Source organism: Leptidea sinapis, chromosome 26 (genome assembly GCF_905404315.1).
Source record: "Leptidea sinapis chromosome 26, ilLepSina1.1, whole genome shotgun sequence".
NCBI classification, from domain to species: domain Eukaryota; kingdom Metazoa; phylum Arthropoda; class Insecta; order Lepidoptera; family Pieridae; genus Leptidea; species Leptidea sinapis.
Genome location: NC_066290.1, coordinates 756971 through 784245, shown reverse-complemented (window position 1 = coordinate 784245; position 27275 = coordinate 756971). Strand labels below are relative to the sequence as shown.

Here is a 27275-nt window from a genome sequence, read left to right as displayed (position 1 = left end):
GTACATTAATAATTTAAAAACGGAAAACACACTGGTACATGGCGGACGAAGACTGAATCCGGGCTTCGTGACAGTCAACGGTTCAACCTAATGGGCTAGTGATGTATCAAAATCGGTAATAATCAAATTGCTAGGGGAATAATAATTAAAAGTAAAATACAAGAAAACCTTTTTAAAGGGTACTTACTCCTTTAGTTCTCGTGTACAAATATTGTATCGGTAAATAAAAACGTGGCTTCACAAACACATTGCAGTCAAGGATTCCAAACTCGCCATCCTCGCGACCTACAAGAGCTCTCCACTCCTTAAGTATTTATTTATCCATCGAGAGTAAAATGTTTACAGACTTCAATTTTTTTAAGGGATTGGCCTCAAAGGTCCTATTCTCATTAGCATCATTACAAAGAGTACAAGCAGAACAACGATGAAGTCTACAAAATACAATAAATACATGGTGAACATTGAAACTGGCACGTCACTGGTATTCTTTCATGGTGGAAAAAACTTGCAACGCATTTTTGGCAGCTGAAGTATTATTTTTAAGATTGAGCTGTAATTATTCATATTCCCTTTATTGTTGAATGAGGCGACAGTTGCCTACTTTTAATGATTCTTCTATTGAGTAAAAGCCACCATAGACGTTTATTGTGATTCACAAAGAAGAAAATAATTCTCTGGAAGCGCTCCATCTCGAATACTTAACTTGGCAATTATAAAGACAATGAAACTTCAAGACAATTGTGGTTAAGTTAATTTGTAAGTAAAGTTTTATGAACCAGAACTGTTCCTTAAGCAGCGGTTTCTGCAAAAGTTGTACGAAGAAGCGGACTAGCGACGACGGAAAGTATTTACATATTTGTAACACAAGGCTTACATAAAGAAGGCATTGAAACATTCGAAGTCACGACTTTGCAAACTTTAGAATGTCATCGTTCATGCTCTATTACAACCTCCTCAGTAGCGTCATGTTAATGTAACCCTACTTCATCCTCTATCCGTGTTTTTCGTATATTATATAATAAGAATGTATTTCTAAATCTTTGGTGAGTAAAAAATGGTAATGACTATCTCAAAAAAACGAATAACTTCTCTATAACTTTTATATATGTGATGGTTATGTGTCATAGCGGAAATTTAGTAAGATGGGGTGGCCATTGGTAAAATTTTCATAAAAAAAATTGCCACATTGCCCGCTCTGAGTCTGTGTCTGTATCTGTCCTGTAACATATACTTCAATCTCTTTAGAGTGCAGCCAAGTTACAACTTCAAAAAACAACAATATAGACTTTAAAATATCAAGAAATAAAGTGTGTTAATTCACGGGACATGCGTTTTAAAATTTATTTTCCAATCGGTACTCATTTTTGAAGTATCTGCCTGATGGAGTTTGGGGATTATAAATTTGTTTTATAACTACACTTTTTCGAGACAGGGTTTCAAACGACCTAAATATAAACGTAATTTAAACATATCCAGGATCTCTCTACATACGACATTAAGCCTTAGATCTGAGCCCCTCTGAGCGTTGCGAGCCCACAAACCAAGCTAAATTAATTTTTGTAATGAATTCTTTTGAAATTTTTGATGAGTGAAAATAATTGCAAAAGAAAGCTAATGATTAACCGAATATGTTAATACAATGCAAAGAGCTCTTTGGAATAAATTTTAAATGTCAATAAATTAAAATAATGAATTTAAATAATGATTTAAACGACAAGCTATAAACATAACCTGTACTTACAATTACTGATCGACTCATTTTAAAGCCAACATCAAAATTCTTAATCCTAGATTGACTGTAATTACTCAGAAAACACATTTGCTGTGTTACTCGATTTCCATAAAGTTGTTTACGAAAAGATTTCAAAATATAATATTTTTTCTATTAATTTCGTGTATTAAATTTAATGTTTCGATTAAAGAATCTGAAAGAGGGTCAAATAAGTTTGATGTTAATTAAAATCCCAAGAAAGTAGAAGTGGGGAGCGGTTCGCGCACGGCTGAACAATTATTAAACTTTTTACAATTTTGATGAAAATGTCTAAACAAGAGAGATCGTAAACATAAATTATTTTTTAATTTGACAAACTATGTTTTCTTATTAGTTTATGACACTTGCAATACAGCTGATATAAATATAAATACCATCTTTGTGATGCAGAAAAAGACTTCGCATTATTAAGTATAACTTAGTTCTTTGAGACAGAAAAATGTAAATAAATTAACATTTTATTACTCAATTATATACTCTTGATAATTATTTGTAGATATTAAGCGAATTGTGATGACGAACAAAACCTTGTTATGCCTACTACTGGGATAAGTTGAAGTAGTAGATCTTTTGTCGGCTTTTTCAGAATAATCTCAGAAAAAGTACAAAATTCATAAGAATTTAAGTTAAGGTCGCTATAATATTAATCATTGACACCACATCACTGACTTTCTTAACTTGATACACCGCCTTAAGGATGAAGTGACCGCCCTCATGCTATTAATTAAATATATAAAATTCGTCATAAAAAAATAAATAAGAAGTCTGCAGAGTTTTTTGCGCTCGTTCTTCTCATGTCTGAGGTATATAATTTCGAATGAGTCATAGTTGTTGACGTAAGTAAGTCATTTTAAAAATAGAATATAATACTTATTCATTACATAATAATTGAGAATTATATAAAGATGGTCAATATAAATTAATTTATAGTTACAATTAATTACAGATTAGAAACAAAACTTATTTTTACGTAGAAAAAAACCGTCATGAAATGTGTCAAAACGTCTTAAAATCATTGGACTTTTGATTTTTACACGCATTTTACTGTTTTATAGTTTTTATAGCATGCATATTATATAAAATTCTTTTCTCTTCTCTGTTTTTGTATGTAGTGATATAAGTTACTAAGCCACAGTTATCAAAATTTGGGGCGGCGTAAGTCGCGGTGTGAGGCAAGTGGGTCACGAGCCCCATGTAGGCCGCGTAATCTTTCCACAAACAAGAAGGAAAATACAGAATTCGGGGGGAAATATAAAAACTACAACCCAATTTTCGAATAAATTTCACGTGGCCATAAAGCAGTTAATAATTCAAGATTAAAATCGTTTCGGGGTGAGGCCGCTATGAAAAAGCTGACATAAACCGAAGTCCGAAATGTTTGTTGATACGCGCCAACATATTACGCTCATATATCATCGGCTCTATTCGGAAACGTTATAATTTACCGCCAACATTGATAACATCACGAACTGTGGCTCTACAGCCGAATACAGGGTTGGATTTGATTTTATTATATTATTATAAGTACATCACTCAGTAGGTGGGCTACTGCATCACAATGTCAAAATATTACAGTTTATAAATGTCATGATGGGCATGAGCCTTACTTAATGATAGGTGATACGAGTATCCACTAATTATATTATCATACGCCGTCAATAGTATTTTTGTTTATAAATAGACAGAACTGATAACCACCTGTGTGTGTCACATACCCATAACAGTATCAATATTATCTGTATCAAACCGCGATACAAAACGACCTTATGCGTAGCGTAATGCGGTATAACCTTCATGACGTCAAACTGCATTCTAATATGGGTACCGCTGCCTCGAACAAACACTGCACAGTCAAATGATTCGACTACTTATGAATTTAAATTTATAATAATTTAATCGATGGACAGACATTACCGGAAAAAACTATTCTTTATGAATGTAAGACAGATGACAGATCCTATTAATATTATAAATGTGAAAGTTTGTATGTCTGGATGTATGTTTGAAATTCTTTAACGCAATAACTACTGATTGGATTTTGATGAAACTTTACAATAATATAGCTTACACACCAGAATAACACACAGGCTATTTATTATTTATAAAACTATCGCGTGAATTATACTTTATATGGCAAAACAACGTTTGCCGGGTCAGCTAGCAGTATTATAAAATATCTGTAATAAATACGGATCGAGGACTTCTTTGACACTAACGATTCTTACAAACAAACGTAAATATAAGTACTAATAAGGAGAGTTAAAGTAAACATATAAATATTGCGTGTCAAGTCCGTATCTGTCCATCTCTCGCGGCTTGAATAAATCAGGGTATTTAAATTGTTCACTTAAAATGTATTGTGTTTGATTTTCATTTATTTTTGTTATTGTTTCGCAAACAGATTCACAACGATATATTATTTGCATTATGAGAATATTCAAATGAATTTGAGGTCGCGAAACAAATTGAAAACAGCTGGAAATGTGATGCTTTTATTTTGTGGATTTTATTATTTTTACGTCCAGGTTTTCATTTTCGAACGGGTCAATGCAACATTATTGCAAAGATTTTACAATTTTATAATAGATCAATGTATGCATAAATGTACTATCCAAGTAACCACCTAAAATTCATCTATTTTGTTCACTCCAATATTATAAAGGGACAAAAAATGAGTCATATGTTTTAAAAGCAAGAAGAAGTTAATATATTTCAAAAGCTAAACTAAAACATTGTTGGGCTTTTCAGTGTGAATAGATTTGCAATGTACCAAAATGTAATAGAGCAATCTTAATGAAACAATAATCTGTTTATATAAAAGGAAACAATTTAATACATTTTAAGCCATAATCCGCAGGTATAACTATTTCTTAATGTTTAGGTACATAATATTACATAACTTATTTTTACTATATCATACATTTTGAGATAACATAACATCGAAAAAAAACGAATATTTTAATGGATTGAATATTTAAATGGATGACCACTTGTTCGTATAAATAGAAAAAAGTGCACTTGTGTGTGTGTGTGTTAAAGTTAAAGTAGACACCTTAGTAATTAGACGAGGCACTGGACTGTTTCATTCAACTTCCCAAAACTATTACAAGAAAATAACTGAATATATAAGCTAGCTAGGATCGTACAACTTAAAGTGTATCACATAATTTAATCTTGTAGATCAGGATATTCTGTAATATTAAAATTTGATAATATAATTGTTGATATTAGAATTTTGGGCATTACTTATGAACTAGTAAAGTGATGATTGTTACCGAGCAGTAGGTCCTCACCACACACCTCCTTCACATTGATATACAATTTAATTGATTCAATAAAAATAGTTTTCAATCAATCAGAGTCAGTTCCACATCAAACAGAATGGCATTCAAAAGCGCATGGAAAAACGATTTCATTTGAATTTAAATTGAATTCCATAAAAGATACATCCATTTTTCTCAGAGAAAATACATTGCATACACGAACAAGATATTGAAACTGCTGAAAACAATGCAAATAAATTCTTATGAGGCTATCCTTAAGCTTTTCCAAGTAAAAGCGACGAGGCGCTAAGAATATTATGTTTACGAGATCAGTTATCCCGTTTGAGACGCTGGCCTCAGAAGCCGTAGAGGAGTTTTCAGATATTCAGGTGAATATTTTTAGTTAAATTGAATATATTAAGTTATACACTATTTGTTCAATAGTTTATCTAGATTATATTATATAAAATGCTAAGAATGTTTGCCATAACATATTTTCACTGTCTCTTCGTAATTTTAATCAAGTATGTCATTCTGTTGATAAGAACAACATTCAAGTAAATCAATTACTGAACGCGTTCTACTTTTAACGATATTGTTTCAGTTAATTGAAATTCAATTGAATGGATTTCATCTATAAATCTGTTTTATTATGTGTTAACGTTTACTGAGCCGGCTTGAGTAATTCCGTCCGGGTTGAACGATGACGATCATTATTGTTACGATGGATTTATGTCTTTAGTATATATCGTTTATCATTTCATTAAAGTTATTTTATATCTTATTTAATATTTTAAATTAATTAAATAACTTGAATTAAAGAAATTTTCACCAACCATCCTTCGTACCTACACCTAATAATTTTTCATTAACTATGATTTGAAAAAAAGAATACTTATAGTTTATTTACCCAGGATTTTTTTTTATACAAATAATGATTTATAATAATGAGTTAAAGAACAATAACTCTGTATTTCATCGATAAAATATTTATATACTAGCTGACCAGGCAAACGTTGTTTTGCCATATAAAGTATAATTCACGCGATAGTTTTATAAGTAATAAAATATTGCCTATATTATAGCCTGTACATCATTTTGTTCTATTGTCAATAGTTTTTGCAGCGCACGCAAAAATAGGTTTTCGATTTTACACCTTGTGTTACAAAATAGCAATTTTATTACGGATCCCTAATTTTGAAAAAAAAAAACATAGCCTATAGCCTTCCTCGATAAATGGACTACCCAACACTGAAAGAATCATTCAAATCGGACCAGTAGTACCAGAGATTAGCGCGTTCAAACAAACAAACAAAGAAACAAACACTGCAGCTTTATATATTAGTATAGATTATTATGTTTACTTTCCTGCATTGTCTTGTGAGGCTATCCTTAAGCGTTTTCAAGTAAAAGCGACGAGGCGCTAAGAATATCATGTTTCTCGGTTGAAAATCAGTTATCCCGTTTGAGACGCTGGCCTCAGAAGCCGTAGAGGAGTTTTAGGATATTCAGGTAAATATAATCTATATATCTTAAGTTATACACTAATGTGTGAGAGTGTGTAAGAGTGTGCCATAACATATTTTCACTGTCTCTTCGTAATTTTAATGTAATTTTAATCTTATTTCGTAGAAAATATTAAATCAAGAACAATTCTTGATAAATCAAGCTTGTATCGAATTGTTGAATGGTCATCTCCATAACTACCTATTTATCAAGTAATTTGTTTGAATTGAGAAAAGCTGTGTTCATTCAATATTAAAATATAATATAAGATACAGATCGTTACACAAAAGATAATTTCCTTTATAGACATTTCCGCATATTTACCAGAATTTTATAAAATAAAAAGACCAACTTTCAATATTACTCAAAGACACTCAAAGTCTACAACCACGCAGAAAGAAACCTTAAACCTTTTCCAGCGCAAATCTTAGAGCAAACTTCGCCGAGAAAAAACACAAAAGACTTTCTCTGTCGTATTGTGTTTAAGAAGGACTGGCTCGGGTAGCTGACCAAACAGCGTACAGCAATATGCTTTTAACGGCCGACGGGCGGAAGATTAAAACATTTGTGAGATGATATATCATATATATAGCAGTGTAGCGCGCTGAGTAGCCGCCGGGTTTATGGCCCGCTCTACGTGACCCGGTGGAGAGCTGGCCCTGCGTCGTAATTGTAATCATTAGCTACATTTGTGGCCATAAAATACTTTCTACTTGAGTGCTTTTGTCGCATTACCGGAGTATACAGGCACAGAACAATCGTCAGAGTCTGTGGGTTGTTTGTAACATACACAGTAAGTGACCGAAAGGATTTACTCTTTGCTAAACTGGGTCTCAGCTAAACTTTACATCTTTATTGTTTGGTCGTTTGAGATATTTATATAATATCTATATATAACTAATCATATCATATTAAATAATATCTATATAACACTATACCGAATATATCGCAGACGTCAGCCTGTACGAGACTAGTATGGCCCTAAAATAGCTTAAAAACAACAAGGCGCCGGACAAGGCAACAAGAGCTGGTGGTACTCCTGTGCTGAAGCTGTTCAATTCCGTCATCCTCGAGGGCAAAACGCCGCAAGCATGGTACAGAGGTATAGTGGCGCTATTCCTCAAAAAGGGCGATTAAACCCCTCTGAAGAATTATATCACATTTGAGCCCATATCACTTCTGAGCCATGTATATAAGCTGTTTTTTAGAGTTATCACGAATCGTCTCGTGGGCAGGTTCAACGACTTCCAGCCTCCCAAACAAGCCGGATTCTGAAAAGGCCTTAGTACCATAGACCACATACATACACTGCGGCAGGTTATACAGAAGACGGAGGAGTATAACCAGCCATTATGCTTGGCGTTCGTGGACTATGAGAAAGCCTTTGATTCGATCGAGATCTGGGCGATGCTTCAGTCTCTTCAGAGGTGCCATATTGATTATCGATATATCGAAACGTTGAAATGTTTGTATGATAACGCCACCATGTCAGTCCGTCTCCAGGATCAGTTCTCGAAGCCTATCCAACTGCAGCGGGGAGTCAGTTATGTTATATCGCCGAAGCTGTTCACCGCTGCATTGGAAGATGTCTTTAAGCTTCTGGACTGGAACGGGCTGGGCATCAATATAAACGGCGAATACATCACTCACCTTCGATTCTCAGATGATAATCGTAATCATGGCAGAGACCATGGAAGACTCAATACAGCATCTTAGAGTAGGTCTCAAAATGAACATGGACAAGACGAAGATCATATCAAATGTGGCAACCACTCCCGTACCAGTTGGGAACTGTACCCTCGAAATTGTTGACGAGTACGTCTACCATGGACAAATAATCCAGTTGGGCAGGTCCAATTACGGGAAAGAGGTCACTCGTCGAATTCAACTTGGATGGGCAGTGTTCGGGAAGGTCCGTATTCTTCTCGTCCAAAATACCACAGTGTCTGAAGACGAAAGTTTTTAACCAATGTGTGTTGCCAGTGATCACATACGGAACACAGACGTGGTCGCTAACTATGGGCCTTATGAGGAAGCTCACTGTTGCTCAGCGGGCAATGGAGAGGACTATGCTTGGAGTTTCCCTGCGAGATCGAATCAGAAATGAGGAGATCGGTAGGAGAACCATAGTCTTCGACATAGCCCAAATGATTGCGAAACTGAAGTGGCAGTGGGCAGGGCACATAGCTCGGCGAACAGATGGCCGTTGGGGCAGTAAGATCCTCGAATGGCGACCACGTACCGGAAGGCGTAGTGTTGGTAGGCCCCCCATAAGATGGACCGACGATCTGGTCAAGATCGCCGGAGTAGGATGGATGAGGGCAGCGCAGGACCGTCATGTATTCGTCATGGCGATATTTGGGGGAGGCCTTTGTCCAGCAGTGGACGTCTGCCGGCTGAAATGATAAAAAATTATGATGATATACAACTAGAAGTCGTTCATAGGTATTTCGACTGATAATTCATAAAAAAATAAGATATAATGTAATTTGAGCTAAAAGTTGTCATTCATAACTAATAGAGAAACAGATCTCTTAGCGGAAGTGCTATATTGTGACATCTGACGTGCTGGCTCTTGTTTGACAATGCGTTGATTAATTTATTTTTTTAATTTGTAATATCTGTGACAAACAAATCAAATCAAAATCAGTTTATTCACGTAGGTCACGGAAATGACACTTATGAATGTCAAAAAAATAAAATATTTATCTTATTCGTATTAACTTTGTGCACATCTTCTCCATGTTAACTTTATCTATGCAATTTCAGACCGCTCTGGGCACAGAAACATTATTTAAAATTGATCCAATAATAAATGACTTATATTAACTGGCATGGTCTGGTCTTATATTGGTCAACCAGCTCGTATAGACAGGTGCTATCAAATAGATTCTAGTAACTTTTATGTTGATGGTCTTCTATTGTCACTCTTGTGTAAAAAATATATTTTTACCTCGTTCTTATATTATTGTTAGATAATTGAGAAACTTACATTGGTTATATCTTTATTACGAAACTATTCTAAGGACTTGTTATATCTCTAATATTATTGATAATTTGTTAACCATCTAACCATAGGTAATTCGTAAGTAAGGAAGGGAATTGCGGACACAAGCAATTGTGTTCGTTACTTGGCACTAAGCCAACCCACACTGATGTGATCAAAATGTTTAGCACAGCTTAGCGGAGCTCCTGTGGCCCGCTGGGTGACGTCACGAGCTCTATCCGCAGACATTAAGATGAACAGAATTACGGGACGTGAACAGATACTTCAGAGAATATTGCGAAATAAAATAATACGCGTAAAGTAATAGGATATATAACTGCGGACGACCTTCGTGGAATATATTCATCAGTTACAGTTACATATTCTATTTTGAATAAAAATATTTGAATTTCAGTAAATCTCACATTTTTTTAATGAAAATAAGGGACGAGCAGGACGTTCAGCTAATGGTAATTGATACGCCCTGCCCATTATAATGCAGTGGCGCTTAGGATTCTTGAAAAACCCCAAAAAATCTGAGCCACACTACAAATGCGCTCGTCACCTTGAGACATAAGATGCTAAGTCTCATTTGCCCAGTAATTTCACTAGCTACGGTGCCCTTCAGACCGATACACAGTAATGCTTACACATTACTACTTCACGGCAGAAATAGGCGCTGTCGTGGTACCCATAATCTAGCCGGCATCCATTGCAAAGGAGCCTCCCACTAAAACCAAATCTTTAATAGAATCCAGATAATCAATAGTAGAGGCATGATCTTTCCATTTAAAACTAGATATTATGATCGGCCTTTATTACAACGCACATTACCACAAATTAATAATTTATTTATTAAAGTCTATAAATGACACTTACATTTTACATGCATTAAAATATATTGTTATACCAAACTACAATATTTTTTTAATACTTTTTGATTGAAATTAAGGGCTGATAAGATATAAGATAGGCTATATTGATCTCACAGGCTCAACTTCTTACAAAAAATTAAAGATTAAGTTAATCAAATTAAAATATAAAAGACGATTCAAAAGCGCTTAATCTCATTGGAACTTCATGTTACTATACTCTTACATATATGTATATCTTATCTTTTATCTTTAAGCGAGCTATTCTTGTATATATATAATCTGAATCTCGGAAACGGCTCCTACGATTTTAATGAAATTTAGTATACAGGTAGTTTCGGGGGCCAGAAATCGATCAAGCTAGGTTTCAATTTTAAAAAATGTAGTTTTATCCGTGTTTTAATGAGAAACTGCTACAATAACATTAGAATACAATGGTAGATTTCGCCACCATATACAATACTATAATAGTTCAGATGGGACATTGGGTGATCCGGAAAACAGAAGACCCCGGTTCGAATCCAGATGTCCTATTAGTTTTTTTTTGTAACTTCATAAAAATCCGAGCAAGGCTCGGTCGTCCAGATATTATATATATATAGTATATGTACTCATTACTCATAGGGAGTGAATATATGTAATATAAAATATTGCAACACTTGGTTAACGTCATAAAGCTACACCAGTTCGTAAAGTAGATTTGACAAGGTGAGAGGAACTGATAAGGAACTCCCAGAACATCTTTTAAATCATATAATAACAAAATTGCTTAGCTTCCTACATAATGGTGTAGCCTGCGTATATATAATTATCTTCAAAATAATCTGCTATATTATAGTAAGACTTATTTGTCAAAGAAGTTTTTATTTACCAACTAAACAACCAAATGTTAAGACGAAAACGATAAAATATTCGCCAAATTAATGTGAAGCTTTTATTTAATTTACTATGAAAACATGTTGTAAATTAACGATCGAAATTGTATTTCTACCAAGCGGTAAAGTGAAGAAAAGTTATTACAAATTTACAGTGTTATTTTCAAGATTATGCTAAGTTGGAACACGTGCCCTCATTGTGTCAAGATTCATGTTTCCGTAAAAACTTTTCCATTTAAGCCTCTCACGCAGTAATCTTGAAAGTTAAATTTATGAGGATATAACGTTACCTTCTAAAAGAAAGAACTCCAAATATATATTGCTAGACCATGAAATCAGCTATACTTCTCTGTGTATTTTAGAGAGAGAAAACTGCGATAGGCAACCGACAATTTTGTGCGAACAAATGGCTACGGAAACTGACCATATTGGAAAAATAAACGCATAACAAAACGAAATCTGGTATAGCGCACTACAATATGACCCTGGGCACTTCCCACTGCACCTACAGACTGTCAGCTTAAGACTTGAGATGGAATCTCTAATGTGCCTGTAATTACTCTGGCATGAAGACTCACCAATAAATTGAAATAAAAAATCTTCAAAATTCCAACGACGCTTCTTTAGATCCTGAAGAGATGGTAATGTTTTTATTTCAAATATTAATATCAAGCCCAACGTAGCTGTATACTATTGCGCTACGCACCGTAGCAGCTACGTAGACAGTCTACGAACCGTAGCAATTGGGAAAACCAATTGTAAAGGAAATAGTAATATGTATATTTTTTAATTTTATGGGCAACGTACAAGATATTTATCAATAATGAATTTATTTTTATTTATTTTATATAATTTATTATTTAAGTTTAAATAAATTCTTAAGGTTGTTTATAGTTTAACCCGCAAACATGTATTTAAGTTTGGAATTACAACAAGTAACCGAATTTGCAATATAATATAAATGCTATTCTGAGCAGTAAATTACAACAGACCATTAAACCCAGAGGTCTGGCATTGCGAAAGGTCTAACCTACTTGGACTGTTGCCAAAGAGGCACTATCGTATACTTTTATGTATGCTTTCGTGTCCTACATAGATTGTGGCTGTTTTATATATATTTTTTAAATAACCCTCTCTGCGACAAATTCGTTATATTTCCGCTGTCAGTGGAAGAAAGGTGGTGAAAGTGTTCCTATTTAGATAAGAAAAAAAATACATTCAATTAAAATTATTATATTTAGCTCTACAGTTACTTAAAAATACGGGATACCCTTGCCAATACCAAATAAGGCAAATCTTTCTTTATATAACGGGAGTAAAGTGAGAATTTCACCATAGCATATACAAAAACTTGGTGTATATAATTTTGAATGTCCAAGGTATAGTTAAATGCTAACATACTCGTCATTGTACTGAAAAAAATAAAAAAGAAGATTGACTAAATTTCGTTTTTATAAGGGAGAGCAGTAAGTGATCACTCTACTACTCTACTGTAACACCGGAGGAATCGCAGGAGCGTTGCCGGAAATTATTTATTATTGGCAGGTATGGTAGGAGACGAAATATTATTCAAATTTATGTGATTATGTAATAAAACCTTCAATTCTTAAATATGAAGTAAGAAGTACAGTACTCACCTATGAAATTCATTTTGCTGATTCTGTCACTGTTCTGATTGCGATATTAATCTACCCCCATATTATAGTTCTCATACAAAAATATAACCTATATCCCTATAGTAAGCACCAAAATTTTCTATAGAATTAACTTGATACGTATCGTTAACTAGTACTAGGAGAGAAGAAGAGAGTTGAAAACATCGAGAAATACAATAATTACATGGTGTTCGCGGACACGACCTACCCTCGCGAGAGGCGGATGGCCAATGCTGCCTTTCCCGTGTCGTATCGCTATTTATGCCGCCCTGGTACCACACGCACAGACGCAGAAGCTTCGTATAGACACATTCACTCACACATGCGCAATACTAAGTGAGTGCGAAGGGTAATGGAAAAGCCATTGTCAATCTGTAATAGGGAAGGAAAAGTTGGTTTCCGTCAATTCGTGTTAAATGATTGTAATTGTGGACCTCTTCGAGGTTCAATATCTCTGATAATCCCTCGAGAATGATGCGGCCTTCTTGAACAATTCATTTTATTTATTCAGACATAAAAATTTTAAAACTTTTATTCCTGGGAAAAAAAGAAAAATTGACGAACATTTGGTAACTCGAATCAAAGTTAGTGTGCGTTATGCGCATGTGTGGTGTTAGAACAAAGGCTGCGGTAGGCGGGGCCTTATAAGTGTATGCGTGCATTATATTTTCTATAGGTCGATGCATTTAAGTAATTTACTATGTACTTTGAATTTGATAGCGATATGGCTCACACATTTTGTTTAAGTATAAATGAACTTGCTTAGCCTGCTTTAAGTTATAAGTAGTAGTAAATAGCCTTAGTTATTTATTATGTCGTCTTTGATGTAAGTCGAACTACGAATTTCCACAAATATTCCTTTTACAGTCAAATACTTCAGTTAGTGTAATGGCTGCCGAAAACGGCAAACGTCACAAATATGTCGGTCTCAGAGAGGCTTACATCTTTGTGTCGTTCGGTGTCGAGACGCTTATGGCTCGTAGGGCCCAGTGGCACGGAGAACGTCCAAAGTACTTTAGACGCGACTCGGTCATATTTGAAACCAAGCACTGGTAGTTTTATTGGTAGTCGTAGTTTCTACTTCATTATACAAGGTTAAATTTTAAATATACTTAAAGGGTTTGTTCCCTCATAAACATTACTATCAATATGTACATTCAAATCATTAAGAATAAAGATTCTGATTGAGTCTCTGGATATTTATCAACCAGCATTTTTATCCTTTATTATTTATTTATATATTTTTTTATAACACAGTTATTTACACAAAGATGTTTGCAAATTTAAAAATAATTGATTGTGTATCGAATTATAGGTGTCACAACGGCGCCTATTTCTCCCGTAAGGCAGTAATGTGAAAATATTACTGTGTTTTGGTCGGAAGGGCGCTGTAGCTAGTGAAATTAGTGGGCAAATGAGACCTAACATCTTATATCTCAAGGTGAGGAGCGCAATTGTAGTGCCGTCCAGAATTTATGGGTTTTCAAGAATCCTGAGCGGCACTGCATTGTAATGGGCTTCGTGTATGAAATACCATCAGATGAACGACTTGCTCGTCTCGTCCCTTACTTTAATAAAAAAAAAACACTTAAATTTATACATATTCATGAACAGTGTAGGAGTCGCAAAATAGATGTAATTATGTCGTTTGATGACAGCTAGCTTGTTACGTTGTCCAGTTCAGCTGTGGCTACGGATGTAAGGGGCAAAAAGCGTTAACGAAAACGTTATTCCACTACTTCTTTGAAGTTATATTCTGTGAAAATTATTACGCCATATGGGTCATATTGACGTACAGAGCTATCATGTTCACAGAAAAATGGTTCAAACTATTGTAAGATTCACCATATTCATATTATATTCAAAATTATTTGAGTTTTACCTTAAAATGAAACGAAAAACCTTATTCAAAAGAATATATACCTATTTTGCGTCAAATTAAAAAACATTCAATTATATTAAACTCAAAACTATACTATATTAACCCCGTATGTATTCGAGTATTGCTTGTGTTTCTTGTATTTTGAAGTTATTTCGTATATTGGTGGCATCTGCTACATCTGTCCAACTTTTTAAATAATAAAATCTTCTATTGCAACTTGGAATGATACTGAAATTCGACGAAAGCCTTCTTGTTAAAATTTGTTTGATATGATTTACATATTTGCTAATAACAAATAACTGTTAAATTTTCGTATAGCTTCAACTTAAGACATACTGTGCATTATTAACATAAGAGTTATAGATTCTTATTGACTGGAATATTGAAAATAATAAAGATAAATTAAACCCTTTAACTGGTGCTGTGGAATATAATAATGAATGCATTAGAATTCTGATCGTGTGCGCGAGTAAGTGAGTCAGCAATAGAACTCCAACTCACAACTATCTCATATTACGTCACTTGATTTGAATATTATATTAAAATACCACACATTTTACACCTAACTGCGGAAATTATCTTCCAAGTGATATAAGTCGGTATAAATAATTTAATAAGATATCGTCGCTGGAGAATAGAAAATTGTAATTGAAATATCCCAAAAAGGCGTTAAAAAACTTGCTGAATGGCATCGAATAGCTACAAGCGTTTTCTACAAGCACCTGGACGATTACATTGTTTTATTTCAATACAGTTAACATTATGGTCTGGATAAAACACTATAATATTGACCGAAAATTACTTTTCACACACTGAATATTAAAATTGGAAATGGACCTTTAGATGGTATAATAAATATTGAAGGTTATCTCTGTATTAATTTTGAAAAGAAGATGTGAAACTCAAATCACTTTTGGAAAAAACTTATGGTTTAAGGTGGTTGACTTCCTCTGGAACTTAGTTTCATTATTACCTGAAACAAAGATAATAATAAATTAATTAAGATTGTTATCAAAATTATGGAATTACAAATAAAGTTGGCATTCCGATTTATAATTTATAACAAAATATGTTACTTTACTAGCGGACAACGAAACAATTGAATAACAACATATGAACAACTTATTCAATGATTCCGGTGTTATTCTGGTGTTATAAGCCTTTCTTCACAATACTAAAAGAATCTAGAGACTGTGGATACAGACATAACACTCACTGTCCATTTCTCCAGAGCTTAATACAATCATTTCCAATTTTCATAGCATTATGTCCTATGGTATATTGTTATGGGGCAGTGCGGCCGATATTAATACCATCTTTGTGCTGCAGAAGAGGACTATTCGCACGATTTATAACCTAGGTCCTAGAGAATCATTAAGAGAAAAATTTAAAGAAATAAACATTTCGACTGCTGCTTCTCAATACATTTTTGATAATATTCTGCATGTTCATAAGCACATTGAGGAATTCTTTAGAAACTGTGACATTCATAATTTTAACACGAGGAACAAACATAAACTTGTTATGCCTACTACTCGGTTGGGTCGAGTTAGTAAGTCTTTTGTTGGGCGATGTATATGCTTCTACAATATGATCCCAGAAAATGTACAACACAAATGTGTTACGAAATTTAAAAGAATTGTTAAAAAACGTTTGTGTGGGAAAGGTTATTATAGCATAAACGATTTTCTATTATATTATATTACAAAGGTACACCCAACAACTGTTAAAATTACAAAATATACCTTCCAGCATCTTGGCAAATTATATTTACAATTTTTTTTTCTACGGTTGATATACAAATGTTTAGGCTTTTGATTTAAACATGGAAATTTTATGATTGTAATATAGTATGTACTACGTATTACCTAATATTTGTATTGTAAAAAACTGCGCTTTTTTGGTGACATTTTAGTACGGTAAACAATGTTTCTTTAGGCCTTAGAGAATAGACTTTTTCAAAGACTGAATAAAGTCTGTACATATATTAGTAATCGTGGCTGTATAAATAACAGATAAAAGTAGAGGAGTAGAAAAAGATATTTATTTGATTAATAAAATAGTTGATACAAACCAAGAGTACTACGTGACGAATTTGCGTAGAGCATGCTACGTGAGTGGCTACGACGTAACCGAAATTGATGTATTGAAGTTAATAGGTGCATCGAAAGGGTAAGAATAATATATGTTTCTTGATTCCTATGGATTCGAAAAGTTTGGGGATTTAATATTTAGTGATAATAAGTTTCACTTTGTAAAATGGTGAGATACAAAATCTAAAGCTAAGTACCATCTGACATTCCAGTGTTACTCGGCCTACAAGCTCGGAAATTGTACAATAGTAAATTATATATATTGTGTCTGAGGGTGACGGGCGGAATGTGATTAAAATGTAGCGTTTTTTTGTATATAGAAGCAAACTGAAAAGTGGCACATGTGATGGGAAATGAGACAATCAATAATTATGAATATTTGTGATACTGAAGGTCTAAGAAATGTGCTGCCAGTCATTGAAGTGAGAGTTCTAAGCTTGAAGCCATTACTCCATGTCGTAAAGGTTTGGGAATTCCACAGCATAATGTCATTATTATCAATAGAGTAACATAAGGTGGTTTGTTTTTTTCCCTCTTTCCAATGCTTTGATTGCTAAGCTAAGCGTCAGGATGACTAATGTTGATTAATTGATTGTTAATAATAAACCCATAAATGTTGGTATTTCTGTTCAGCTCTCCAATTGTGACGTTAAATAATCAATAATATTAGATTTTAAAAAACGACGTCTCTAATCAACGTCTTAATATGCAGTTACTAGGGTTCAGGTTATCAATTGTAAAGATCCTGTAGATGGCGCCACAATTTGAGAGTTGACCTAGCATACCAAGATATATAGATAATGCATCACTCCGACGTTACTACGACGTAATCTCCAGAGCCTTATTAAATTAGTATACTTAGTAACATGGCAAATAACAATAACAGGTTTACAATAATAAATAGTAATCTTAAGGTTTTAATTTAATCGAGTGTTCTAATTTGAGAAAACTATCTTTTAATAAGATTGTTTTAGAAGATCGATTTGTATACAAGATTTTTTGAAAAGTCTATGAAAAAGAAAGATAAAAATTATCCAAAATGGAACCCTTAGATCAATTAGAGCTTTTTTTTCTTATAAAGGGATCGAAGTCTGAAAATTAAGTTTTGATATTATGAATCGTTATTTCTAACAAAATGGTGATCGTGATCATAGCGCAGCGAACAAAAGCTATATGTCAGGTGTGCAGTGTGGCGAGGCCGATACGTTTCCGAACGGGGCGATAAAACTGACCCCCGCCCGCCCCCGTCACCTCACACCCGCGCTGCCTCGCAACACTCAACACTGATTTCATTTACAATTCATTTGATGTACGTACTTAGCGGAGGGAGAACGCCGTAGGGTTGTAACTTTACCAATCAAGATTTTGTAAGAAATATTACTAATTTATTTGAAATACTGAAAGGATAGACTAGATTAGTTATGCGCTGTGATATAAACGAGCCTTCTCAGAATTCTTTATTTGGAAAAAACATTCACAGTGAAGATATTAATTTAAACTTCCAAAGATTTAATTCAAAAAAGAATATTGAATCCTCTAGTTTACACAATACACCTACCATCCATTCGACGAATCATCAGACTACTTAAATTGACAAATTCAATTCAAGTTCGTCAACAAGAGTAGAATCTTAATAATTTCTTTAATAGTTGGGAAAAAGCTCAAAAGCTGATTGTGTCGAATCTAACGACGGATCAGAAGTAGCAAGTCTGAGAACTTAACATTTGATTAGATATATCTTATAACAGTTAGTTGGTTGGCTTAATTCCAGTAGCAGGGATAATAATAACCTCACATAATTAATGGTCGTTATATAACATTTAGCCATTTTAACAATTGGATGTGTTGTCTAATTTTATAATAGATATTGTAGCTACGGGTCAGTAGTTTCTTCGGAGAAATTGTATTATTAATGGATTCAATTGTCATTAAATAATATTAATAATAATGTAATCATCTAAATTTAACTGACCAAAGCTAATAAAATCAATAGTATTTTATATATAATTTTAACAGTAATTGTTGCTAATTATTATTATTACATTTATGATTCAATAAACTTATTGTAGTAAATTTTATATAACATACAATGCACAGTAATTTTATTTTTGGAAAATTTTGCTGTAATAATATTTTCTGTGGTATATTTATTTGTATTGTATTTATATTATAAAATAAATATTGTATTTATTATAAAATGTGATATAAATATATAAAAGTAGAAATGTGGATAAAATGATTTGAAATAAAAATTCCTTTATTAAAACAATTTAAAACTAACGATGAAAGTTTTACCGAACAATATAACGGCCTCAATTATATTTATGATCTATAAAAGTCAGAATCCTTTCTATGACGACATAAAATTCTCGAGTTGAATGCGAAACCGAAGTTGGAAATTTAGAACGTGACTTAAAGTTATCACAAACTAACAACCGGCACTTTATATTTAAGTTAAAGGTTTTGTTCCTTTCATTCTAACTTATGAAAGCTCTTTATTCTACTTTATTATTCAGGAGTATTTGGTGCGAGTTTTAAAGGGTTCCATTTGCCCTTTATTCTTGTAAATATAGCTTTCACACTTACAGTACATTCAGCTTAATATATAGGATACGCACATAAGTATAGCTGTCATGTTTTGTTTACAAAGGCATTCAAAATGGCACGCCGTTAGTCACAGGTTTAGGGTCGGTCAACTACAAGCTCAACATATAACACAAACCTTTACACAAAAACTAACATAAAATTTAGACAAAGGCATTTATTTTATTAAAACTGATTCCTTTAGAATTCTTTTTGATGTATTTTCAGTAATAATACCGTACGTCATGATTCTATGAAAATAACGGAAGTACACTAATCTAGCAGTCGCAACATTCGTGTACTCTCTAATCTTTCTAACGGCGTATGCTGCAGAGCTGAGTCTATCTGCTAGTTGAGCAATATGTGGACCCCACTGAAGCTTTTTATCTAACGTGATACCAAAGAAGACCGTAGTGTCCACAAGTTCCAATCTCTGGTCATTTATAAGTACGTTGGTTTGTAACTCCGCTGTGTTTGGTGTAATGAACCGTAAACACTTAGTTTTTTTACTGTTTAAGTGCAATTTATTCGTCTCAAACTAACGCACTATCTTTGAGAGTGCATTGTTAACCTCGTCATCAATGTCTGTACGTCGCATCACTTTAAAAATAAGTGAAGTATCATCACCAAACAATACAATCTCATAGCTATCATCTAACACAAACGGTAAATCGTTAATATATACAAGAAATAAGAAAGGACCGAGAATAGAACCCTGCGGAGCTTCTATTCCCACAGGTTTACCCGAAGACCGTTTGCCGTTTACGTTAACTATCTGAACTATTTCGCTTAAATATGATTTTAACAGATTTAGGGATAAGTCACGATATTTTAAATTGAAATATTTGCACAAAAAATAAAACTCTACTACTGATATTCCGTTGTTTAATATTTTGTATGGAAGAGCAGGAAATACGAGTATACGGGTCACCTGAAGTTAACTGATCGCCCGCGGTACACCGCGCAATGAAGATCATTCCAGTTTGGTTTTTGAATCATAAAATACAAAAAAACTTAAGATAATTTATTTCAGAATGTGAATTAGAGTACCACCTGAATAATTAAACACCTAATATTATAAGCAATTTAATGGCGTAAATGGTATGTAAACTTCCCGCATGACACCACGTAGGGCCTCTCGTAAAAAATAAAAAAGAATTGTTTAGATTATTTTTTGCTGCTTAAACAAATTTTGAAATTTTATTGTTTTCGTTTTATTAGTCAAAAGTATAAATAAAAAAATTAATACAGTCGTATCAAGACTTAATAATACAAAATGTAAAACATATTATAAGTTTTATTGAGTCAGCCCTGATTTTTCACTCTGTGTTTTTTGTTGCGGATCACAAGTGGTCCGAGTAAATACGTTTCTTATTCCAACGATCCCGCCGCTCCCCGCGGCCGGGCCGCCTCACCCCCGCTGTCGTCTTAGTAAGTGTTAATGGTGTGTTTGGCTTGCTAATTAGGCTGGCTGATTCTTTTACTGTGTGTGTAGGGGATAAACGAAAGTATTTCAGTAAATACTTTTCAAGCTGCAACTGATACTATCCATTTCAGCCGAAAGACCTCCACTACTGGACAAAGGCCTCCCCCAAAGATCGCCTATAATCCATCCTCATCCAACTGATACTAAAACAATAATAATCTCCAAGTTCAGTCCAGTTAAAATATTTTTACTATAACGGTTTAGATATGTGTGTGCATAGCGGTTCAACACTATTCGTATATTAAACATATGTTGAGTAAGGTTGTTGTATAAGGTGCTCACTAACACATAAAAATATAATTATTTCCGATCAACATAATATTTTTCGTTACAGTCATATGCGCTAGTATTAAGAAAGGAGGCTGGGGCAGGAACGGTTGATAACGTAGTGTGTGTATGTCATGTGTTCATAATCATAAAACTTAATAACTGTGTTCTACTCTTAAATGGGTAGATAAACGTAGCTTAGTGATTTTCACCAAAGGTCTGGCAGATCCTGGTTGACTTGTTGGGACTAAAATGTTAAAAACATATCAAAATACCTAAATATCTATCCAAAATATAATAAAAACTATCCTATAAGCAATGTTATATTGCTGCCTCGATGTTTCTAATAGTTCAAAAATAAATTAAAAACATTAAACCATTCTGGCTTTGTAATAAGAAAACCTAAAAGCTGTAGTGTGTAGCTTATATTGTAACATAATTAACTTCAGCAAACTCACAATTTGAGGGAGTTAATTGAAATGTAGCTCTAGATGTACTTTCAGTATTAATACAGAACGTGTATTAAACATATATTATGTTTGCGAGTGTTATGTGTGGTTGACTCGTGCTCATGAGTGATGATTTCTCAATGTGAAAGTTTTCAAATAGATGAAATCACTGTAAGAAGTAATGTGGAATTAAGTACGTAAGTTAAAGCACAAAAAATAGCAAAACAATGTTATGCATTCAAGTGTAACTTTTGCAATTACTTGAAAAGAAGCATTAGAAAAAGGAGCATAAAATACAAAAAGACCTAGTTGCATAAAATAAATATAAGAAGAATTCTTTTGGGCATGCCATCTGAAGGAGTTTTGAATAGAAATATCAACAAGAAAAGACCGAAAAAACCGAATCTCCTAACATTATATTAGAAAATAACAGTACAACGAAAGAGCTTTTATGAATGTATAATTTTTCATCTAATTTGCTATGAAAGATGAAAAATAAGTTTGCATTTAGCAGTCTCCTAATTGTAAAGAGGAAGATAGTAGTCTACAAATGAAGTTAATGGATGTTTTAACTAAATATATACCCGACACACCGACGTTGAACATTATGGATGCAAACACTGAAGTCAACAAACGTTTTCCATCCACTACAAATGCATTGGAGTGTAGCTTTCAAGTGAGTATAGCAACAATAGCGTTTAAGGCAAACGGGGCGCCATCTTGTGTTACCAATTACACCGTATCCATAAAGTGCTCTATCGCTGACTAGACTGCGATTTTAGAATTTACTAGTAAATCGGACTTTTAAAGCTTTACAGATGTAAACACACCAAGTGATTGAAAAATAAGAAACTCCATTTTCAGGATATTATTTATCCAGGACATAATAATATAAACTTAGTCTTTTTAATTCGTAATAATATGACCTCAGTTATAAATATACCTTAGCTATCTTGAAAATTATAATATATTAAATAATAAATATTTCAGTTGCACAAACATTTCATAATATATTTTAGAGACCCATAGTACGATACATTAGATCTAAATTCTTCATTATTGCCTAATGTTTCTGATATGGTTTTATTTTCAAAATCGTGCGTGATATCTTCTCTGTCAACAACGGCTCCGTAATAACAATAGTTAAGGTACGGACAGACGTGCTCAAAAACAGCGTGCTTTTAAGTATGCGTAAAGTTAGCATGCTCATGCAACTGTTCACATTTGCCAGCAATAAGCATGCTTGCTTAAGCATACTCATACGTGCTGCTATTTGGCACCAGGCTCTTGGACAAAATGGATGTACAAAGATATAGTGACAGTGATATCCATACAGCACTCAATAAAATAATCATAGTCATACAGTTAGAGATCAAATCGATAATAGCATGCTAATAAGCAAACCTGTTCAGACGCGCTCGGAGCACGCCCCTTCTACCCGCGCCTCAGGTAGCATGCTCGAAAATCAAACGCCGGTTGATTTTTGAGCATGCTCTAAATAAGTATGCTGATTACAGTACACACGTGCTACTAATGAGCACATGTCCCAATAAAAGCATGCTTTCGTGCTAGTAATGAGCACGTCTGTCGTACGGACAGACTTTATTACTTACCATTGCCCGCTACATTGGCTCTGCGATCGTACCGTGCGCCCCACACTGCGCTATCACTCACAATTTAGAACGCTCTCAGCGGAACTTTTCCTGTTAATTTATTGAGATCGAACTCTGAGAGCGTTTGCTAGTTTATTTATTAGCTCATACATTAAGACTATTTTGCTATTAAATTTCTCTCTCTCTTGTGCAGCTTATATAATATCAACTGGGTCTATTTTTTTAATCTTATATTATAGTATTTTATAGAATGGAGGCTAAATGAATACTCAGATATTTTTGTTTAATTGCTAATTTAAAGTAACCCTTAAAATTTTTAATAACGCTCCTGGAATTTCTGAAGAAGATTTATTGTCAAAGTATGGTTGTGTGTTGAGCGAGGTTATTCAACATCTCATCAATAGGAGGTTATTCACCATCAAAATCTGCTGAAGGATTGGGTAATTAATAAAAAAATACGATCTTTAATTGGGACAAAAATTGAAAATGTAGTCATTTAAATAATCATATTATAATCGGTTCGAATCCCGGTGGGTGCAAACATTTATATGATGAATATGGATGTTTGTTTCTGAGTCATGTTTATATGTATTATTTATTTAATATGTTTGTTTAAGTATGTATATCGTATTAAATACGAGTATATCGTTGTCTTGAAACCCATAGCACAGGCTATGCCTAATTTTAGGACAAGATAATTTGTGTAAAAGTGTGTCCTTATTGTTATTGTTATATTATATAATACCATAAATCATAGCTTAAATCTATGTATATATGGTTGCCGGTATAAACATCTCGTCTAGTCTCTAGTCTTACTAAAGATGCGGAACTCTCAAACTGTAGTGTCGTCATAGGTATGTTTTAGAGGTGTCCTAACTAACCTAAGTCCATACTCTCTTGAAACACCAGAGGAATACAACCACAAGGTTGATAATAAGACTTGAGATAGATACGGGAGATGTTGGTACGGAACGTATTACTATGCTTTATCTTATCTATACAGGCGCGGGCGAAACGAACACAAACTTCAAAATTGAAGTCAATTTATTGAAAGCGCAACAAAATCTAATTGTTAATTCTATTTCAGTTCAGAACTGCTGAACTGACCCAGTTAAGTTGGATATGCCAATAGAGGATAAATAAATTATTTTGGGCAATCGCCTCGATATCGGCTTTACAAGTAATTTATATAATATATACATACTCTAAGGTTTAAAATTTAATTATTATTGATTATACTTTATATTTATCAGTATTTAGAACCAAATTATAATAATTTGTATAAGATTGTAAAACCAAATGAAAAAAACACTTATATTTAAAAAAAATATTATAGTAAGTGATATACTATAGTTGAAAAAAAAACAAACTTAAATATATATGCGTCAATAACAAGTAATAAAATCATAGTAAAAATATTATCAAAATTTCATATTTGCAGTGTGTGATAATTTCTTTTTTTTATATAACATGAGGCAAACGGGCAAGAGCCTCAAGGGATAGGGAGAGGTGAGGCAGGCTCATGGACATCCGCAACATTAGGTGTCAAGAGATGCGTTGCCGGCCTCTAAGGTAGGTAAGGGAGTATGCTCTTTTCTTGAAGGTCACTAAGTCTTATGGATTCGGGGAAACAGCAGCCAGTAATTGTAATAATCAGCCTGGTAGTTGATGAAAGTCACATATTAAATGGACAAGCTTTTACTTCACTTCACTTCTTGTCATTCAAGCTCAACTTTTCCGAAATTTTGTCCTGTTGATAATTGGGAACATGTGTAACTTTGACATCCATATGAGTGAGTGCACGGTTTTGGTATTTGAATTATTGTTTATCGTTAAATCATGAGATTAAAAATAACACGTTTTTATGTCAAGATTATACATTTTGATACTAATATTACATTATCACAATAACAAACGCACAAGGAGCAGGGAATCTGGAGCGAGCCTTTGTAATCTGTTATCTTAAATAATCACATCAATAATAAATCACTCGCAGAAGACGTTGGTCTGTCGAGGAAACTACGTGGTACAAGAAGTACTGAACATTTTATACGCAATTATATAACAGATTTACAGAGTGAACTGAACTACGTAGTGCTTAAACCAGGCTAGGGCGTGGCACGTAATACACGCGTTGATTTATTTTACGGAAGAGAAAACAAAAAAACAAACGAGCATAAAGGTCACTTGATGGTATGTAATCACCGCAGCGTATACTCTATAACACCACAGAAATCAGAAGAGTGTTCCCGATCTTATGCAGTGTGCAATAAACGTATATATGAATTGATGAAACAGATACACATTGGTACGTGGCGGACGAGGATCAAACCCGGGGTCGGTGAGAGTCAAAACAAAACTTACTCAGAATTACAATGGCACATTTTGCGGTTCCGTGCCTGAAGGGTGGACCTTTTGAAGCCTATAACTGAAATTCTGTTGTCTGTCCGTCCATTTGTCTGTCAACTGTATCGCATAACCACTGCAGTTAGATAGAAGAAATTAATTAAAACTAAGATGATGAATGCCATAGTGGCCGCCATGCAAATAAAATATACAAATATTATTATCTTTTGTAAGATGGTACGGAGCCCTTCACCGGCTCGTACTTGGCATAAAAAGGCATAAAAAGGCATAAAAGGTATTTATTTTCTCAAAATTGATTCCTTTAGAATTCTTTTTGATGTCATTTCTAAAAAATGACCGCTTGTTTATGGAACACGAGGACAAGCGAGCGTGGTGCGTCACGGCAGAGGAATCACGGAACATGATAATAATGATAGTATCAGTTGAGGTGTTCGCCTGTCCCGTGAGTCACGTATCTATAGAAGCACTTTGCTAACTACAATCAATCAAGACTCTTTACAAAGCTAAAGAATTGTAAGAGATAAGCTCAGAAGTGTTAGAGAATGGAACATTGAAATATTACTATTTTATTATCTCAAAGAATCTGCGGCGACACGGAATTTAACATTTATGCAAGAAAATGTATCTCAGCTGATTTATAGGGAGTCACTTGTTGCTGGAGGGGAGGGTTGTGGGGGGAGAGGATAAGGATTTGCGACGATGTCACGTGCGCCATCTACTCGCACCCTTCTAGATGCATTACGCTTAATGCGTTGTGTGGTAAGAGCGATAAGCGATAGCGGTTTCAATCAGTATTTTAAACCTTTTTATTATATTATTACATGTAATTTTAGTTTATGTACGCCTTTTTTAGGAGTTTTCAGTTAGGTTGATTATATATTATTATTAACCCTGGGTCTTAGGCTACCTGTCATTCATAGCTAACAAACGTTCTTCACGATATTTCACTGCTCCATAAGAAGTTTCGAACAACAATTTTTCGGTGTCGATTCCCTTTTTACGTTCCCGTTTGGGATATATATAGCTTACAGCGCGTTGGTCTACCCATTCCAACGAAAGGTGCCGCGCGCTGTACTAATAGCTACACTACTTAAAAAAATTACTATTCAATATAATATGACGATAAAAAATAACGAAATGTTATGTTTACTTAATGTAATCTAGAAAAATTCAACTGTACTTTACAGAAAAAAAAGTAAAAGATAAAAAAACTACGTTTAATAAAAAAAAAATTTAACAAAAAAACAACCGACATCAAAAACACTATTCCAAAATAATAGATACAATATGCACTAAAAAGTATAAAAATAATTGCGTATTTTTATACAATATAATTCTAGTTACGATTATTGTAATTTTTGGAAAATCGGTTCACCCAGTGAAAGTTTTGAGGTAACAAACTTTAAAAAAAAACGACGAATTGAGAACCTCCTCCTTTTTTGAAGTCGGTTAAAAAACAGGTTAGTTTCAGTTGGAGTCGGTTTTACTTTGAATGTGTCAATAATTGCAACTAGATAGATATCTGTTTCAATTAATAAGTATTATAGTGTCATAAAAACTAAAAATAAATCCTCATTTTAACCGTTTCCAATAGGTTGTGGTAAAAG

General features: G+C 33.7%; 1 protein-coding gene across 5 annotated transcripts in view; it reads right to left on the bottom strand.

Moving 5' to 3' along the window:
* Nucleotides 1–27275, bottom strand: part of LOC126972317 (complexin) — a 207026-nt gene that overhangs the window by 32510 nt on the left and 147241 nt on the right. Inside the window, exon 1 of one of the 5 annotated variants that reach the window (XM_050818989.1) lies at nt 12911–13150. The exons of the other annotated variants lie outside the window; for them this stretch is intronic. Within the exon in view, the coding sequence (XP_050674946.1) occupies nt 12911–12923 (13 nt within the window). The 5' untranslated portion in view covers nt 12924–13150. Of the gene's footprint in view, nt 1–12910; nt 13151–27275 lie in introns of those variants that run through there. 5 annotated transcript variants of the gene reach the window in all.